This window comes from Lutra lutra, chromosome 14 (genome assembly GCF_902655055.1).
Source record: "Lutra lutra chromosome 14, mLutLut1.2, whole genome shotgun sequence".
NCBI lineage: Eukaryota > Metazoa > Chordata > Mammalia > Carnivora > Mustelidae > Lutra > Lutra lutra.
Genome location: NC_062291.1, coordinates 7185140 through 7205312, shown reverse-complemented (window position 1 = coordinate 7205312; position 20173 = coordinate 7185140). Strand labels below are relative to the sequence as shown.

General features: G+C 47.0%; 1 protein-coding gene across 1 annotated transcript in view; it reads left to right on the top strand.

The window, feature by feature from the left end:
• Positions 1–20173, top strand: part of NID1 (nidogen 1) — an 81419-nt gene that overhangs the window by 22175 nt on the left and 39071 nt on the right. Inside the window, exons 2-7 of the mRNA XM_047702070.1 lie at positions 5270–5569; positions 6164–6390; positions 8768–9141; positions 11514–11663; positions 16261–16512; positions 18964–19164. Coding sequence (XP_047558026.1) covers positions 5270–5569; positions 6164–6390; positions 8768–9141; positions 11514–11663; positions 16261–16512; positions 18964–19164 — 1504 coding nt within the window. The remainder of the gene's footprint in view (positions 1–5269; positions 5570–6163; positions 6391–8767; positions 9142–11513; positions 11664–16260; positions 16513–18963; positions 19165–20173) is intronic.

Genomic DNA, 20173 nt, shown 5'->3' with positions numbered 1-20173 from the left:
TTTAAGTGTTTATATTTTGAAAAAGCCTCCTTCTCCCCACCTTTTTTCCTTCAGTCTCAGGTAAATGTGGGCTGTGTTTTATATTTCAAGGATGAGGTAATATTTTCATCTTCTAGGGACAGAGAAGAAATGCAAGTTTTCTTCTAGGAGTTTTAGGGTATATTTTTCTGTTATCAGAAGTGTAGGGCCTTTGCTATTTAAATTTTTCCTTCATTTTCTCTAAAGCACCCGAACACAGGCGAGTTCTTTTTCCAAAGTTCTGATCTTTTACAATATCTGCAGGCATTCAGAGATGAATAGGGAATTTGGGGGGATGATAATGATAGGTAGACTTGGATTGTTTCTAGAGCTGTGTTGCTGGTTTTGCAAAGATTTGTGAGACAAGGACAGTTGCTCTTAATTCCGCAAACAATTGGGATCTAGCCTTAAAGATATCAAGGGGCTGAACCTCCCATCTATTTCTATTATCTTCAGTTTGCTTCTTTGTATCAGGGTGAAAGTCTTCTACCAAGGTGAAAATCAAAAGGTTTTCGTGTTCTAGATTTGGAGCTGCAGTAAACCCTTCCAAGTCTTCCAAAAAGACTTCAGAATGTTTTTCTTTTCCATTCATGAGCAGTAGTTTGATTGTAGCTTAGGTGAGAAATCCTAAAAACAATAGTTTGATTGTAGCTTAGGTGAGAAATCCTAAAAACATATTGCTATCATCTCTGGATATCAGCTTCACTCAGCCAACTTCTGACCATAGAGCTACTTAAAAAAATCCCTTCCAGTATCTTATCAGGTTTCTGCCGGCAGAACTGAACAACCCCTTGGATGCCAGAGGCGTCCCCCAAAGGGGGTACAAAGAATACTGCCTCCCCGAGGTAACTCCCCTCGCCACTCCCAAAGATAACCAGAAGAAAGGAAGACTTAGACAATTCTCCCGAAGAGTTGGCAATAGTTGATAGGACCCTAACCACAAATGGAGGGCAACACACATCTCTGTCTGGCTAGCTTTGGGGGGCCCCCCACCTGACACAAAACCAGATAAATAAGAAGGCAGTAGATATTCCTTAGAGAGACAAAGCATCAACAACCAATGGGTACCCAAAAGCAAATCTGCAAGTCACAATTCAAAGACCTAATTGTTACAAATGTTTTTGCCTGCCAATCTGAATCTGGAAAGGAAAGGAAAACATGAAATTTGACCTTCCTCTCTCAAGCAGGCTGTGCAGATAGAGATCTGGGAGAGCTGACTTTGGCAAGAATTCTCACCCTTTCCCGGCTTTTGCCAGTTTTCCCAGGATCCCATCTGCATGCTCTGGAGCGAGTGGGGTGTCCTGGCAGGTCACATCCCAGTCACCAGAGGCGGGAGGGCAGGAGAAATCATTTTCTCTCTACTTTTTATGGTGAGTCCTTGGCTGGGACCCCTTTTTCTCTAGGATACCTCATAAATGGCTAAGCTTATCTAGGTTAAAAGGTCTGCACTGTGGCCTTTATTTCAAGATTATCTTTGGTAGGGTTAACCTGTTTGTTCAGCCTTGAGACAAAATTTTATTCACTCAAAGCCTCCTACTGGACCCAGTCCAGCTTAAGTCAGATCCAGTCTGACCCTGGACCCAGATCTGGCATATAGTTTTCTTAGGACTTCTTAAATCTACAGGTCCCCCTCACCACCTTTTTTTCTGGAAATCTTTTTATTGAAGAAACTATGTATTTGTCCTTCACCGTGTCCCATGTTCTGGGTTTGGCTGGTCATGTCCCTGTAGTATCACTGAACATGTCCTTCTGTCCCGTCTATTTCCTGTAAACTGGGAGTTAGATCTGGAGACTTGCTTGGATTTGAGTCATCGGGTCATTGTGCAGACTCTGTTTTAGTGGCCGGCGTGGGGCTCCAGTGGGAAGGAGCCGTGATACATAATGCGGGATATTTCATGGGCTCATGAATGGAACTCACGCATTTTCAGGTGCTATTTCTCACACAGCCTTGGTATTTGGGCCTTATTCTGTCTGAACCTCCCCACCCCCAACTTCTGGAGGAGGTCGGGAAGGGAGAGGACTGACACACACCGGGTGGTGTAGAGGCTTTGCAGCTCCAGCAGTGACTAAGGTGGCCACGGTCCCAGCTTTTGAAGGGACATACCGCCTGAGGGGCAAGTAGCACAGCCAGCAGACGAGTCAATAAGGTCATTACACTTGGTGGTCTGCGCCTAGAGGGAAACAAACAGGAAGTGGAGACAGAAATGGGGGCTCAAGGAGTGAGGGAGGGGAGGAGGGTTGAGCAGGCAGAGCCACACTGGGTAGACGAGAAGGCTCTCTTAGAGTCCGTACTTCACTGGGCTGGTCCAGTGAAAGCGTGAGGCCCTGGGGAGCAGGTGCCGCTGGCCGTGGGGATAGAGCAAGTGCCAGGTACCTCAGAGGTGGGACACACAGGACGTGGGGGAGAAAGGGAGTCCGTCCTCCTGACCTCCTAAGTATTTAATAGGCCCTTCCCTTTGTGCTCCCCGCGCTTCTGTCGATTTGCTCAACTTTGAGAAGATGGAAAAAAGGAACGAGAGGACAGGAGCATCACATGCTCGACAGATGTGTGCGGTGGGATTGGCCCCCAAGTGTAAGAGTATTATTCAAGTCAGCCGGGCTTTGGTCGATCTCAAACAAACAAATGAACACTGACTGGGGAAAAGTTTAAAGCTCAGAGTCAAATGAACCTTCCGGGTGTTCTGTCTCTGACATCTTTCTCTGCCGTCGTCTTTCTTTATCACCAGCAGCTGAGTTGCAAATGCCATTAAAAAAAGGCTGAAAAATAATTTTCCAGCACTAATACTAATGAGAGTCATGTGGTCTGTGTCCAAAAGCATTTGCTTCTCGATACTTGTCTTAAAACTCGATTCCCAAAGCATTCCTTGTGAGAAGAGACACATCCTGTACCCAGATTCGAAATCGTAAAAGACACCCGTGTTTTCAGAACTGTTGAACTGATTTAAATCTCACTGGAAAACAGCTTTTTTAAAACCGAGTTTTCCATCTGTGGCCTCCGCGTGCTCGCTTCCCATCAGCGGCAGGACGGCCAGCTTCTGCTGGTTTGGGAAACGAGCTGTTTCCCACGCCCCCGCACGGCAGCCCCACTGGGATGTCCCCGCATCAGGGAGAGGTGTGGATGGGCTGGCAGGATGGGGACCGGGGTGGGATGGGGAAGAGCAGGCCGAGCTCCTTTCCTGACTCCAGAAAATCGCCAGCAGACAGGTGGAAAGGGAGCAGGGCTTCTGCTAAGTCCCCACACCAACTCTGCAACCCCCCGGACTCTCGTTCCTTTCCCTTCCTTGGGCCCAGATCCACACCACCCCCTCGAACCTTGTCACCCAGTTCTTGGCCTGTTGCAGGGTTTGCTTTTAAGTTCCTCCTCTTTGTGTCCACCCCAACCCCTCCTCTAAGGATGAGGTCTGAAGGGAGGAGGGGAGAAGGCTGTGTGGGAGGAGCGGGGAGGGAAGTAAGTGACTTGGAAAACCCACAGGCCTTCCAACCAACCCCTGCACTGGAACGAGCCCGTTTTCTGCTTTCATGTTCTTCTGATCCCCCGCCTCTTAAAAGTGCAGACCAGGGGCCATTTGCAAAGTCTCTCCCATTTGATTTGGGCTTTTTTTTTTTTTTTTTTAAATTCACAGATTCTCGAAGTAAAAGGGGCACTGAAGTGGTGTTCTATGTCATCAGCGGGTTGTGCACTAAAAAGAAAGGGGGGGCTCAAAGCCTCATTCTTAGCATGGCTTTGTAGGGAACCCAAGTACCCCCACCCCTGAGTACCCTCCAACAATCAAGGGGGTCTTTGTCCCCTTCCCTTTTTCCCAGCAGTGTGGGGGGTTAGCTGGGTAAGAACACCAAGCTCTTTTTTATAGGCAGTTAGAACTGATTTCAAGAAGGTTGTGTGTAGTGATTACGAGGCCAGCTTTGGAGTCCGGCTCCCTGGGTGTGAATCCCAGTGCTGACAGTTACTGGTAACTTTGGATGAATTTAACTTACTTAATTTTCTCCATCAGGAAAATGTGCATAATAGTAGTTTCTAGTCTTACAGAGTTCTTCTGAAAATTAAATGCTAATAAGATGTCTGGAACTTGGTAAACATTCAGTGTTAGCTCTTATTCTGACACATTAAACTATTCACAATAAAATGATACCTTAAGGCCCCATTCAAATTTACTTCCTCCTTTTAACAGATGCCCTTTCAATTTATTTACTTATTTATTGTTATTATTTTAAGTAAGATCTACACCAATAGTGGGGTTTGAATTCACGACTGTGAGATCAAGAGTCTCATGCTTTACCAACGGAGCCAGCCAGGTGCCCCCAAAGTGACTTCCTGACCCCATGACTCATTATATCATCATCTGTGTGTGTCAGTCCTTTCCCATATTCTTCTGGATTGTGGGTTCCTTGAAGTGAGAGACGTGTACTATCCATCGTGGGACCCACACCACTTAGCACAGCTCTGGTTTGTAATGGTTATCAGTTTGTTGGGTAAATTAGTGAACACTCTACTTTTTTAAAGATTTTATTTATTGAGGCACCTGGGTGGCTCAGTGGGTTAAAGCCTCTGCCTTCAACTCAGGTCATGATCCCAGTGTCCTGGGATGGAGCCCCAAATCAGGCTCTCTGCTCTGCAGGGAGCCTGCTTCCACCTCTCTCTCTGTCTGCCTCTCTGCCTACTTGTGATCTCTGTCTGTCAAATAAATAAATAAAATCTTTAAAAAATTATTTATTTATTTATTTATTTGACAGAGTGAGAGAGAGAGAGACAGTGAGAGGGGGAACACAAGCATAGGGAGTGGTAGAGGGAGGAAGCAGGCTTCCAGCTGAGCGGGGAACCCGATGCAGGGCTTGATCCCGGGACCCTGGGATCATGATCGGAGCCGAAGGCAGAGGCTTAACAATTGAGCCACTCAGGTGCTCCTAGTGAAGCCTTCAGTAATGGCTTAGGTTTGAGTGGTGCTTTGCATGTAAAGCAGGCACACATGGGAAACCCAAGACTCGAAGTTCAAGACACATATCCATGGTCCAGTGACGGCTACGTATGTGCCAGAGTCAGGTCCTGTGACTGTTGCCTCATGCCCCCTCCACCAGCCCATCCTGCGTAGGAGAGGAGCTGAATTTCATAATTCGGGATCATGTCCTTCTCCAGTTCTATTGTATCTGACAGACTGGGGGGTACCTGTGACAGCATTCTGTGCGTGGGAGCTCAGAGTCCCCAAGAAAGACGGTTTTTCTCACTCTCCTCTTAATTCTGCTTTGTTTTGTACAGGTCACCACAAATGGCATCATTGCCATGAGTGAACCCCCAGCCAAAGAGTCCTCTCTGGGCTTCTTCCCACCAACCTTCGGAGCGGTCGCACCTTTCCTGGCAGACTTGGACACGACAGATGGCCTCGGGAAGGTTTATTATCGGGAGGACTTATCCCCGTCCATCACTCAGCTGGCTGCAGAGTGTGTCCAGAGGGGGTTCCCAGAAGTCCCTTTCCAGTCCAGTAGCGCGGTGGTTGTCACTTGGGAATCTGTGGCTCCCTACCAGGGACCCAGCAAGGACCCCGACCAGGAAGGCAAGGTAAGGCTTTCCCAGGTACGAGGGCAAATAGTCAACAGGTTGGTTTTGCACACTTTGGTCTTCCTTGAAGGAAGGGAGACACTTGAGTAGGTCAAAACGTCATCTCTAGGTCTAAGGTAACTTTCTGGGACATGCCTCTCTTTCTCCTTAGAAAAAACAATTTCACTCCACCATTATTTAATTTTTATAGTATTACAGAGTAGAGAGAAACTGGAAAGGGCCAAAAGCACTCCATTTAAACAGAGGTTGTTCCAGGTTTGGGACAGGGGATGTCCCAAAGTGGGTACCACAGATCACCAGTCCTAAAAGATAGTCCTTGGCAAAAAGCCCTCCCATGCTCAGATAAGTTTGGGAAATGCAAAACTTGATCTCCCCCTTGATGACTCACTCTGAAAAGCCCTGCAATAAAGAAACCTGCTTAATTTTAAAGAAAAAAAAAATTAGCCATCCCCAAACCTTTTGGCCATACTCTTTTTTCCCTCCCAAATAAGATACATTACATCCTCTGGGCTTTCTCTGTATAGTCTGGTGAATCGAACAATTTAAATGTATCGATATATTCCTGAGTAACTGAATCTCAACTCATCTTCACAGAGAAATACATTCCAGGCTGTTCTGGCCTCCTCTGACTCCAGCTCCTATGCCATTTTCCTCTATCCTGAAGACGGTCTGCAGTTCTATACAACGTTCTCGAAGAAGGAGGAGAGCCAAGTTCCCGCTGTGGTTGCATTCAGTCAAGGTGTACAGGGATTATTCTGGAAGAGTGAAGGAGCTTATAACATATTTGCTAATGACAGAGAATCAATTGGAAATTTGGCCAAGTATGCTTTCTTTGTTCTCCAGTAGATTCTCCCCTTAATGATCATTTTATTGTTAAGATGATCATTTTATTATTTTATTAAGGATGATATAATGGGCGCTAAAGAACATTACCTAAAAATGTTCCCAGAGATTTAAATGTTGTATATAGTTTTTATATTATGTAGTGTTTTTTTCCTGATGAACTCAAAGTAATATACTCTCAGAATGAACAGACATCCCCTTTTTCAGATACCATGCTCATCTGGAAGTTTCTACCAGCTCCTCTGTGAGTCTACAATTAGAAATAAATGCTATTCAAACCCTGTCTCCTGCTGTGAACCCAGGCTGAGAAAAACCTTCTCCCCCCCTCCCATGGACTAGGGGAGAAATTCTTACAACAGAATTAGGGTTCTCGGGGCACCTGGGTGGCTCAGTGGGTTAAGCCTCTGCCTTCCGCTCAGGTCGTGATCCCAGGGTCCTGGGATCGAGCCCCAAATCGGGCTCTCTGCTCAGTGGGGAGCCTGCTTTCCCCTCTCTCTCTCTCTGCCTGCCTCTCTGCCTACTTGTGATCTCTATCAAACAAATAAATAAAATTTAAAAAAAAGAATTAGGGTTCTCTTGGGCTCTTTTGCAGAATCTGGGAAAAGTGGGGAAAGCTGGACTGCTTTCTTCTAAAACTAGAATCTTTTCCCTCCCATTGTGCCTTAAAAAGTAGAGAGAGAACAGCCTCCCTCCCAATTTCATATAGTCCAACTAAGTCTAAAACCCGTCTGCCCTTGGCTTAATGGTGTGCTTAGCAAGGGGCTCTGTGTGGTGGGGAGAGCCCTCGTCTCTGGTGCTTGCCTGTTTCACTGCTGTGATCACTCCTCGCCTGGCTGGGTGCCAGCTTCACATGTTGTCTTGCTCTACAGGAAGCTGAGAAGAGAATCGTTCTTCACACCACACAGATGCAGTAGACTTAACTAACTTCCAGAACACAGATAATAGTAAAATAATTCAATGTGATGAGTTTCAAGTGTTTATGGCCTTCCTTTTTGTAATCATTTATGGGATTGTAAGTTTCTGTGATTTTAATTTTTTGCAGTGGCTCTGTTTAATAACTGGCTTGCAAAATTACTAAAATATAGCCGTTGGATCTCTTGAGCTGGCTGGCGGGTCCCCGCACACCACGGCCTTTCCCGGAGTCCTTGGACAGGCAGACTGAGCACACACCCCTCTCCTTCTGCAGGCTTTCTCGATTCCTCATCCCCTGTCCCACCCCCGATGTTTTGCTCAGGGTTCTCCACTGGGTAATGTCTGTCCCCTCTTTTCCCATGTAGAAGCTGGTCATTTTCCATAGTTTGCGGGAGGAGAGCTTCCAATCACAGACACAGACGCACAGTAAAAATGGTGGAGAAGGAAGGAGAGATTAGGGTCATTCTACTGTGGTTTTTAATTACACAAGGCCTTTCGGATCTGAATTTCCTTTGCACTTCACTATAGGGACAGGAAAAGGTAAACTGAGACTTGTCTGAGATTCCACAGCTGATAGAGCTGGCATTTCTGATAATCCAAGTCTGTACTATGTTCACTCACAACACTTCTGACACCACGTGGATGGGTTTTTTTTTTCCCAATACCTACCGATTCTCTCACTCTTCGGGCATCCCTTCGCTGTCCTAAAATTCATCTGGGTTCTGATGCAGACAGCTCCAGCTGAGCACAGACCCCACGAGACTGCCCCCACTTCGGAAGCCAGCCCTTCCAGGTGCTGTATTTCCTGCACATCTGGTCTGCCAGCTGTAAGTCAGGGGTTTCTGGAACACCCCCCACCCCAGGTTCCATAACTTTTCTGTGAGAACTCAGGAAAGCACTTTTCTTACTATCACCGGTTTATTTTAAAGGGTGCAACTCAGGAACAGGCAAATAGAAGGAATGCATATGACAAGGTATTGGAGGGAGAGGGAGCTTCAATCTTCCGTGCTGGCTCTGGGCAAACCATCCTCCTGGGCTCACCAATGCCAGAGGTCTCCCAACCTCATCGTTTAGGTGTTTTTATTACAAAAACATGTTTGATGGACTCCTTGGCCATTGGCTATTAACTCCGTCTCCAACCCCTCTCCCGTCTCTGGAAGTCAGGTCGTGGGGCTGAAAGTTCCAACCCTCTCGTCGTGCCCCACTGGATGGAAGTGTCCATCCTGAAGCTCCCTAGGGTCCCAGCCACCTGTCATCTCACGCGAATGCAAGAGACGGAGATTACGAGGATTTTAGGAACTTATCTGCCAGAACCAGAGACCAAGACAGAGTAGGCAGTGGGTTTCAGGTTGACACCCAGATCCCCGGGACTCCTCCTGCTTGCGTAGTGGGGGCGGTTTGTGGGTTTCTGGCCCGTTTCTAAGAAACCTGTCCTTCCTCCAGGAGCAGCAACTCAGGGCAGCAGGGTGTCTGGGTGTTTGAGATCGGGAGCCCCGCCACAGCCAGCGGCGTGGTGCCATCTGATGTGGGCCTCGGACTGGACGACGGAGCGGAGTACGATGACGAGGACTACGAGCCGGTGACACAGCTGGACCTGGAGGACACGAGCACGACACCTTTCCCCCACGAGGCCCGGGGGAGGGGAGACCCAGACACGCACAGTGCGCCCCGTGTCCTCGCCCCCCGCCGCCTGCCCACCGAGAGACTCCCCAGGCCTCCCACGGAGAGGACCAGGTCATTCCTGCCGCCCGCGGAGACATTTCCCCGGCAGCCCGCGCAGGTCATAGACGTGGATGAAGTCGAGGAGACGGGAGTGGGTGAGGCCATTTGCCGCCCAGCGGGTCTGTCCAGGGGCAATTGGGTCTCCCAATGGGAGTTCTGCTGGAGGGTGTCTGTCGCCTTATGTGATGGTTTGGGAGGATGAGAGCCAGGGACAGAGGGGCGGCCCTTGCGGCTGTGGGGCTTAGCTGGATGGGCCTGATGGCTTCAAAGACTCCGAGGGATCTATGGGGATCAGGGCTTCGGCTACAAGGCTGCTGAGCCGGTGCTCTTTCAAGTGTCTCCTGACTCCCTTTTGGTCCTGTTTTAAAGAGAAAATTGCCTTGGAGTTATTTTGAAAGTCAGATTTTCTTGTTTGTGACTTCTGGGATCAGAAATAGATTCACCCACCTGAAAAAACAGTCTAGAAATTTCTTTGGCTATTTACCCTGTTTATCTTTGATGTTTGTTTCCTCTTGGTTTTGGAATGAGGGTGGTTGATTATTTTTTCCTCCCAGGTCCTGTCAGCTTCAGAGTTGGTTTGTGAAGATGTAAAAATACAAAACCAATGGAGTCACCCTTTTAGAGATGCCTTTTTTTGAAAGATAGTTTTTAAAATACAATCTTTTCTTGTCAACCATATTCTGTTGGATTTTTGTTACATTTTTGATGGAAAAACCATTGGCGCACCAGCGTGCTTTGATTTGTCTTATAACAGATGTTCAAACTGAGCTGAAGGACTGATTCAGCTTCAGGCTGACCTGTAACCTCTAACATCCACGTACGTGAGATGGTCCAAGCGTCCACATAATGCTTTGATTCTAGTACGAGGTTATAAGGCCCCCAGAGAAATCAACTCCATCCACAAGATTCACTCAATTTTTATTTCTCTTTACTTCTGATTTGCTTCACAGCAGTCATTCTAAATGTCTGTTCTTCGAGTATCCCAAAGCTCGGACAGGATCTGGTGGCCCCGTGAACTGTGCTTGCTCAACTTCCAAGGCACAGACATGGCGAGGTTACCCTTTATGGTATGAGGAGGACTTGGGTTCATGACTCAGAGCTCCCCTCCACATCCCGGATTTCCTGGGGCGATGCTAACAGCTCTCAGCGCACAGTTCTCTGCCCTTAAATAGCTGGTTCCAGACTAATCCCCCCCAGATATGGGGAGTATGTTGACTCGCCCATGTGGAGTCTGGAGTCTTATTCTGCTTTTCCCCTATCTAGGTGTCTGTGGGATTCTTATCTGTGAAGCCATCGCTTTGACATGAGATCACAGCTAGCACTAACGACTTAGGGAGGTATATAGATAGTACTTGGTCCTGATCAAAGCCTAGATTTGAACCCCCAATGTGTCTAAAACAGATGTTTTTCTGTTCCTCTGTCCCATGGCTTTCTTTCACTGTATTTATGAGAAAGGTCAGTTTTCTGTAGGCAGCCGTACATTCCTGGTGTTACTTGAAAAGTCGCCTGCAGATTCGCAGGCCGTCAGGGACCCGCTGGGAGCCGGGCCACAGCTGGAGCCGAAACCGTCAGTCACGTCGTGTGCTCAGCTTAGGGCCCAAGTGTTCCCAGTGCCAAACGCCTCCTTTATACGCACTGGAAATTCCCGCCTGTGTAGACGAATCCCATCTACCTAGGTTAAACTTTACTTTTTTCTTCCCTCATAACACTCAATTATAAATTGGATCATTATCCCCTCGAAAAGCCCATACCCCCTCTGGCTCCGTGAGCTTTTGAACTTCATTCTAAATTAATTTGCTCTGGATTATAAAATTTAATGAGATGATTCATAATTCTCACAAAATGAAGCTGGGAGGTAGGAATTTGAAATAGAAATTCTTTTTGTTTTTTGGGTCAAAGAGCTTTAGACCAAGTGTGACCAGGGAATTATTTCTAATCAGCTTCTACGTGTAAGAGCTTCTGAATTTTCCCCTGGGGGAGAAAAAGGGGAAAGTTTTAAAATATTTTCAGGTCATCAAAATGACAAATTTTAAGATATATGTATATACATATATAATTATTTTTAACCACAGTTAAAAGATAGTAAAAAAAAAATTTTTTTTGAGTTCTGTCCCAAAATGTTAAGCTAATCTGACCCCATTACCCGGGTACCATATTAAGGTTGATATTGGGTGGAGGTGACCTAGTATTGATACAGTGATAATATGGATTCAGTGATCCAACCCCTTGGATTATAACATTTTTAAATAACACCACTGTGACTTCTCAGACTTCTTCTAGATCCACTGGCCTTGGTGGTTGGACTGCAGGAGACACTGCAGGACCTAGGTGGCTATCGGCGGTGAGCCTGGACCAGAATGCCCCTCGCAGATGGGAATTCCTGCAAGGCTTGGGCACGCACAGTACAGGGAAGCCTGGCCCCCCACTGTGCAAAGCGCTGACAGCGTGCTGTGTTTTCTCTGAACAGTGTTCAGCTACAACACGGACTCCCGCCAGACGTGCGCCAACAACAGACACCAGTGCTCTGTGCACGCCGAGTGCAGGGACTTCGCCACCGGCTTCTGCTGCAGCTGTGTGGCCGGCTACACCGGCAACGGCCGGCAGTGTGTTGCGGAAGGTAATTGGCTTTGCGGATGCCTGGGGGGCTCAGTCCATTAACAGTCCCATTCCTGGTTTCGACTCAGGGTCATGATCTCAGGTTGTGAAATTGGGCCCAGTGTTGGGTTCCACACTGGGCGTGGAGCCTGCTTTGGATTCCCTCTCTCCTTCTCCGTCTGTGCGCGCCCTCTCTCTCTCTCTCAGGAAAGGAAAGAAGGCATTTGGCTTTTATGTGTTCCATTTGTGCAGGGAGAAGGAGGGAGTGGAGTTTTTGTTTTGAGATTTGTTTTGAAATGTTGGCCTCTACCCAGCTCTCCGAAGGGGAAGTAGTGTTTTTTGTAGATACTAGATTTTAAGTGATATTTAATCTCTCATTACCATTCTTTCTCATCCTTCTCTAAAGCCCATTTCTCAGGGAATGCCCACTTTAGCACTATGGTGAGGTCTCTTTCTTTCCTGTGCTCTGTCCTTCACCGTCTTGGAAATGACTGCCTGTGGGAGCCCAGCTTCACAGCTGCCCCTCGTGTGGGACGAAGGCTGAAGTGTTGAAAGAACGCAGTCTGGACCAGGCATGGTTAATGCCTCTCGTTTTCCTCTGTTTCTTTCCAACCTCCTCTGTGGCGTTGTTCACAGACCCGAGAGCTTGTGAAACCCCAGCGGGGCCACAGTGGGCAGGTGTTGACCAAAGTTCATAGTGGGGAAAGTGTGTTCCAGCACCCTTCCCCTCAGGCTATCCTCTCGTCGTGCCCCTGAAGTCACAGCATGATGAGCGGGACATGAGGGGTGCGCCACTTAATTCTGGAGCACCAGACCCATTGTGGGGCTGACACCAAAACCCATTTGGCTGTAGGCCGGCGTCAGTCCGAGCTTTGCCCCCAAGAGGACCAACCGGTGTTGATGCTCTCAGGTGAGCAGGAGAATCTGGGTGAAAGCCTAGAGGGTCAGGATAATGATACTCAGAGAGTGAGACCTCCGGGAGCCTGGGGCTATAAACTAAAATTAAAACAAGAGCAACAAAAACCTGACCCTACTGTACCTTTGTCCCCTCAGACACCAAGTCACCTCACTTGTCACTCACTGGTCATTTTCCTCGTGTTGAATGAGGAACCTCAACTGTTCTGCAAAATTTGACTAAATTAAACTCAGTCAGAGGAATGGTTTCTGTTTTTCACATCGCCAGCCATAGCTGTAGTTAAATCAGTTATTTCAATTTGCTAAAAAAAGTTTCCTTCTGGGTCACAGTGAGATAAAGTGAGTTTTGCTAAATACCATCTGAAGAAATGAAAGAAAATTATGTCTCCGTCTCATGTAAATTCGGGGGGATGTTCTGAACTTCTGTAAATATGTTCTGTTTTCTTTGAAATCCCACCACCCCAGGTATGACGTGCCTTTGCTTCTTTGTTTCAGGCTTGGCTTTTGTACTTCTCTTGGCCTGAGAGAAGCTTCCAGAATCTGCAAGGAGAGCTCATTCTCAAAGAGCAACCTCCTAGCTCTTCCCACGCCTGTATCAGAGCTGGAAATGCAGAGCAGTTTGTTTGGTGGCAAGCTCAGCTATAACAGACTGTCCAGCTGCATATTTTGACATTATATACACGCCCCATAATAGTTCTGTGGTTTAAATATTTGTTGGATTCTTGCAACTTTTAAAACTTTTTTCTGGCTCAAGGTTTGGTGGAAAAAATTTGTTTGGTTTCCTTCACTTGGCTTTCCTGCTTGTTTCTGTAATTGTTTGGGGGATGCATTTTTTCGCTATTAGTCTTCCAACTGCATAGCACTCCCCGGTGTAATGACACAATCTGTGTGCAGAAGCACTGTGTGTATCAAGCATGCCTTGTCTGGTCAGTGACCCTGCATAATGGCTTGCGTGTACTGAACACAGCAAAAGATCTGCACATGGGTGATGGTGCTCAAGGGTGAGCCTGTCTGTCCAGGGTTACTCAACAGACTTCACTGAGAATTTACTGCATTCCGAAAACTCTGCTGAGTCTCAAGGGAAGGAGCTGGGCATGAACATCCTGTCCCCGGTAATCTAGGAAGAGAACCAATGTATGTGCAATCGATAACTGATTGAATTTAATTCTGCATCAAACCTGAACAGCCCAAGGTGACCTGTTGACCTCTCCCTTCAGTTTTCTTTTTTTTTATTACCTTTTTTTTAAACTAACATATAATGTATTATTAGCCCCAGGGGTACAGGTCTGTGAATCATCAGGCTTACACACTTCCCAGCACTCACCATAGCACATGCCCTCCCCAATGTCCATAACCTCCCCCCTCCCTCCCCCCCACAACCCTCAGTTTGTTTTGTGAGATTAAGAGTCTCTTATGGTTTGCCTCCCTCCCCATCCCATCTTGTTTCATTTTTTCTCTTCCCTACCCTCTAAACCCCCCACTTTGCCTCTCAAATTCCTCATATCAGAGAGATCATATGATCATTCTCTTTCTCCGATTGACTTATTTCACTCAGCATAATACCCTCTAGTTCCATCCATGTCATTGCAAATGGCAAGATTTCATTTCTTTTGATGGCTGCGTGGTATTCCATTGTGTATATGAACCACATCTTCTTTATCCATTCATCTGTTCTAGGTTCTTTCCATAGTTTGGCTATTGTGGACATCACAAAAACAGACATATAGATCAATGGAACGGAATAGAGAGCCCAGAAATAGATGCTCAACTCTCTGGTCCTTCAGTTTTCTTAAAGATATAATTAACACCCTTGTTTAAAGCATAGAGTTCGGTGGGTTTCCGGCTCTTCACTCATTTGGGCAACTATCACCTCTGTTTGGTTGTAGAACACTTTTATCAGTCCAGAAAGAAACGCTGTATCCACTAGCCGTCTTCCCCACTTCCCCCGGGTCCCCCGCCCCTGTCCGCAACTGATCCACGCCCTCTCCTGATGGGTTGTCTTCTTCGGAAACCTTTCCATTTCATTCCACGGAATCATACAATATGTAACCTTCCAAGTCTGACTTCTTTCACTTAGCAGGTGTTTCTAGGGTCCGTCTGTGTTTTGGCATCTGTCAGTATTTGGTTCCTTTCTTCTAGCTATGTGTTCTGTTGCGCTGTTATACCAATGATGGGCGTTCTGGCCGTGATGAACAAGGCTACTAACAACATTTGCGTACAAGTTTTTGTGTGGACCTAGCTTTCCTGTTCTTTGGGGAATATATCCAGGAGTTGGAATTTCTGGATCATATGGTAACCTTCAGTTTTCTTATTTTTTAAAAATTTTTTGGAAGATTTTATTTATTTATTTGACACAGACAGAGATCACAAGTAGGCAGAAAGCAGGAAGAGAGAGAGGAGGAAGCAGGCTCCCTGCTGAGCAGAGAGCCCAATGCGGGGCTCGATCCGAGGACCCTGAGATTATGACTTGAGCTGAAGGCAGAGGCTTAGCCCACTGAGCCCCCAGGCGCCCCAAGTTTTCTTATTTGAATGCAAGAACAACTTCATTTCTTTAGATCTGACATTTTCCTGATTAAACAGGAACATATGCACCTCCTAGATCTTCATGAAACATAGAGGCATATGTTATAGCAAATGAAACTTTACTGTATTACCCTGAGTTAATCCCTCCTAGCAGTTTTGTGTATATCTCTTCTGGTATTTTCCCCCAGGTATATGCTGACAATTATTATTAACGTGTTTTTTAAAACAAAAATATTATTCTTTATATATTATTAGGTAATTAATGGCAAAAGCTTTTAAATTTCCATAGTAGGTTGCATATCTTTCCCAGTTGTCTGAATGGAACAGTCAGCCATGAACATGCCCTCGCCTACAAGCTGGTCGGAGCCATTGGCCACATTTGTGTGGTGCATGACATCTGCAGTGCCTATGGCTGTTGGCTCTTGGGCCGATGGACAGTCCTCACACTTGGGCGAGAGGACTGTAATTGAGCCCAAGCTGTGTGTTAAGATGTGTGATAGATCAGGCCCCCAAATGTCCCAGATCCCCAGGACCATCCATTCTGGCCCTCTGTCCCACCCAAATTGCTCATTCCATCCCTTAGACACTCAAAAGTGATCAGTGATGGGATCACCTAGTTCTGCATCACCCGTGACACTGTTCTTATCCTAAGATTATTTCATTTGTCCCCAAAGTTCCTCCATCACATGTGGCTCCCGTTGGAGCTCCTTCCGTGCTGTTATCCATCAGCATGGGAGAGAGGCAGGATACTGGAATTTCTAAGGCTCACAGACGGGGTTGTATGTACTGTCCTCTTGGGGACAACTACTTTGAGTTAACCCAAAGCCCTTTACCCCAATGCTGTTCTGTCTCCTTGCTTTATAGGTACAGGTCCAGGATGCCTGGGTGGCTCAGTCAGCTAAGCATCTGCCTTCAGCTCAGGTCATGATCCCAGGGTCCTGGGATTGACTCCCGCATCGGACTCCTTGCTCAGTGGGGAGCCTGCTGCTTCTTCCTCCTCTGCCTGCCACTCTGCCTGCTGGTGCTCTCTCTCTCACTCTCTCTCTGTGACAGATAAATAAAATCTTTTTTAAAAATTAATAAATAAAATCTTAAAAAAAATTTTTTTTTAAATACAGGTATAGGTCCTACCAGGCACGTTCTTCTTTTTGAAAAGGCTGGCTTCTTTGTTTCCTGCTCAGGCTCCCCCCAGCGAGTTAATGGCAAGGTGAAAGGAAGGATCTTTGTGGGGAACAGCCCGGTCCCCATCGTCTTTGAGAACACCGACCTCCACTCTTACGTGGTGATGAACCATGGGCGCTCCTACACAGCCATCAGCACCATTCCCGAGACCGTTGGCTACTCTCTGCTTCCCCTGGCCCCTGTCGGAGGCATCATTGGATGGATGTTTGCGGTGGAACAGGATGGATTCAAGAATGGGTTCAGCATCACAGGTAAACTGTCTCAGACATTATAGTCAGTGGGCCTCCCGGGGGTGCCTGGGGAGCCTGGGTGTGAATGGAAGGGGAACTCCAGGTCTGCAGACAACTTACTGATGAGCATTTGGGGGCTCCAGAAAGAAGATGTTGAGGTAAAACCATCATTAATTTTTTGACTAGTATATACTTACTAAGGCCATCTAGAATTGCATTTTGATCAGGGAGTGATTTCGTGGTGGAGGTTTTAGAAGTCTCCAGCAGGGTACATGAGGTCATCTCTTCCAGCGTCCCACCCCGAAGTGTTTCTCAAGCCTCCCATCCCTCATTCTGTTTCTTAGTCCTGCCTCCAAATTCCCAGCCAACCTGATCTGATATTTGACATTGCTTCGGTATCTGCTTGGAGAACAGAAACTTTTCATTTCTAGCTGGAAAATTAAACCTGAGAAACACAATCCTCTCAAGTCTTAGAAAACCTGACTTTCCTTGGAGCTTTTTAGAGGCTCTACCCTGTCAGGGACAGTTCAGTCTTTAGTAAACATGTGGACAGATGGTCAGGTTCGGGGCGGGAGGGCATTTCCATAGTGTGGCCATGGCCTCTCCCATGTTCTGCTGAGGCCAGCTCCGCTGTGCATGCTGAAGGCCCTTTCCTGGAACAGCTTGGATATGAGAGACTGTGTCCTTCCTCTCTGGCCATTCGCAGGACCTGGAGCCTGCTCTATGTCACAGTACTCATCGCTGCCTCTGAGCGCCTCAGTCTGTTATCTCCCCACTGCCTCGCCTGGCCAGAGCCTCAGCCAGACTTTATCGCGGAGACACAGTGAGGCAGGGTCTCTAGGCTTTGCAACAGTAACCCTCCAACAGCTACAGAGGCTTCCGGAAATGTGATCATTTTAAGAAAGGAGAGGATACATATTTGGAAAGGGGAGCACCTACCCATAAGATATCAAATGCATGGCCTAATATTTTTTCCCTCTCTCCCCCAGGCGCATATATCCCGAGTATTATTACTGAGTTCATGTTCTCATGCAAACACGCTCCTTCCTTTGCACATACAGCGGAGCTTTGCAGTCAGACCACAGATGCTGCTCCTTCCCTGCACAGCTTTTCAACATGGTGTTGCTTTGTCTGTGGGTTCATTTAAACTGGCAATATTTCGTAACAACTATCATCAGCCAGGCCGAGGGAGACTTGACAAATTCCCTGCCACAGCAAATCTGTGTTACTACAGTGGCTTTTAACTGCCCCGGGAACTGGATTAGCACTTGGATATCTGCCTGGGACTTGGGTCCTTACTATAAAGCAGGGGTTGTCCCCTTCTCTGCCAAGGGACAGATCGTAAATATTTGCTTTGCCTAAATATTCTCTCTTTTTTTTTTAAGATTTTATTTATTCATTTGACAGACAGAGATCACAAGTAGGCAGAGAGGAGGAAGCAGGCTCCCTGCTGAGCAGAGAGCCCGATGCGGGGCTTGATCCCAGGACCCTGGGATCATGACCTGAGCCGGAGGCAGAGGCTTTAACCTGCTGAGCACCCATGCACCCCTTGCCTAAATATTCTTGTCTATACATCTCCGTTGCAACTCGGGAGCAAAAGCACCGTAGCTAGTATGTAAATGAGTTAGTGTGGCTGATGAAACTTTGCTAGTGGGCACTAAAACTCAATATTCATATAATTTTCACATATTATATATGTGAAATATGTATGATAATATACGTACTGTGAAATGTTATTCTTTTGGCTTTTTAATAAACCATTTAAAAACGTAAACATCATTTTTGGCCCCAGGGCTGCCGGCCAGAGTTCGCGCCGGGACCGTAGTTTGCCAGCATCCCCACCGTCCTGGGGGTCTGCACATGTGGAAAAGAGAAGAAGCTGGTAGTAGGGCAAGTGTTTCTGCCGCTGTCTGGGGCTGCACAGGCTGAGGGGAGCTGCTGCGCCAACCCCCGTCGTGAGTGCTCCCTGGGCAGTTTTGGGGACCAGTGATGGTGTGCAGCGCACTGAACTGTTCCAACAGTTGTCATCACCACTTGGCATCTTGGAGACCTTGACATTTGACAGAGCACTTTTGTAACATGCTTTATCTCATCTAGTCTCCACAAGGTAGGCTGTATCAGTCTTTATCATCAAGACACGGAGGCTCGGCGGTTGGGTAACTTGTTCCGGTTCGCTCAGTCAGTACCTGGCACAGCTGGGAGTCAGACTCCTGTCCTTTGCATCTCCCAGCTCTGTCCCGCCATGTCCCAGAGGCTGGTGTGGGGCTGGGAAGCAGCTTCTCTCCTCTGTTTGTGTTCAGCGGGGCCGCGTGGAGGTCCCGGCTCTGCCCTCAGCGTCACCAGCTCTGTGTCTCCCGACCCAACTAAAGCGCTCATGGAGGAGGTGCGAGTCTCCTTGGGCAGCACCCCCAAGCCTGGGGCTGGCCTGAGGGGGACTTCCCAGATGGTAGAATGACGGGCCTTGCTTTCCAGGAGGCGAGTTCACCCGCCAGGCTGAGGTGACCTTCGTGGGGTCCCCGGGCAAGCTGATCATCAAGCAGCAGTTCAGCGGCATTGACGAGCATGGACACCTGACCATCGACACGGAGCTGGAGGGCCACGTGCCCCACATCCCGTTCGGCTCCTCCGTGCACATCGAGCCCTACACGGAGCTCTACCACTACTCCCGTGGGGGTGAGCCACCAGCGCTGCATGGGGGGCAGGGGGGATGGGGGTAAGGAGATGGGGGGAGGGGGCAGGGGCCGGGGGGAGAGGGTTGTGGGGACAACCCCAGCTCCCCACTGACTCCAGACCTACCCACCGCTCCAGCGGCCCTATGCCAGGGCAGTCCCCTGGGCTTCCTAGCGGGAAACAGATGGGCACTAGCTTATTAAAATCACCTTTTCCTCTAATTACAGACATAATGCACAGACATAATACAGATATAGAAAAATAGTGCCCCCAAAAAAGAAATTACGCATAATGGTAAAACTGGGGCATAATTATTATTAGGTTTAAATTATTTCCTTTCAGCCTTTTCTCCATTTACATATAAAATACCCCAGCAGAGGCTCCTGGCTGTCTGGGTGGTAGGTGGGGGGTGGACTGGAGGATTTGAGCCCCCCCTTGGGTGTAAAGATTATTTAAAAATAAAAATCTTGAAAAATACCCCATTTTAAATAAATAAGTAAATAAGTATATATATATATATGTATATATATATATATGTATATATGTATATATGTATATATATATATATATATAATATTTCAATATAGATCTTGTAAGTCCTAGGGATATAACCTACAGCATGGCTGTTGTATCCGTATGTAAATATATGTGCATATGTATATATGTATACACCTATATTTTAATTTAGTATTTCACATAATTTCACACTTACATAAGAGTTGAAAGTAACACAATTTCCACCTGCCATTTACCCAGTTTCACCAATTGTTAAGATTTTGCCATATATATTTTACCATTCTCTTACCTAGATATATATATATATATATATATATATATTTATGCAAATAATAAATTTTTGGAAAGTAAGTTGTAGCCATTGTGATTGTCCACCCCCTGAATAAGTCTCCCGTTTTTCTTAAGAACAAAAACATTCTGTTATGTGGACACAGCACAATGATCACCGTCAGGAAACTTGACATTGATGCAGTATTATTATGTTCTCTACAGTTGG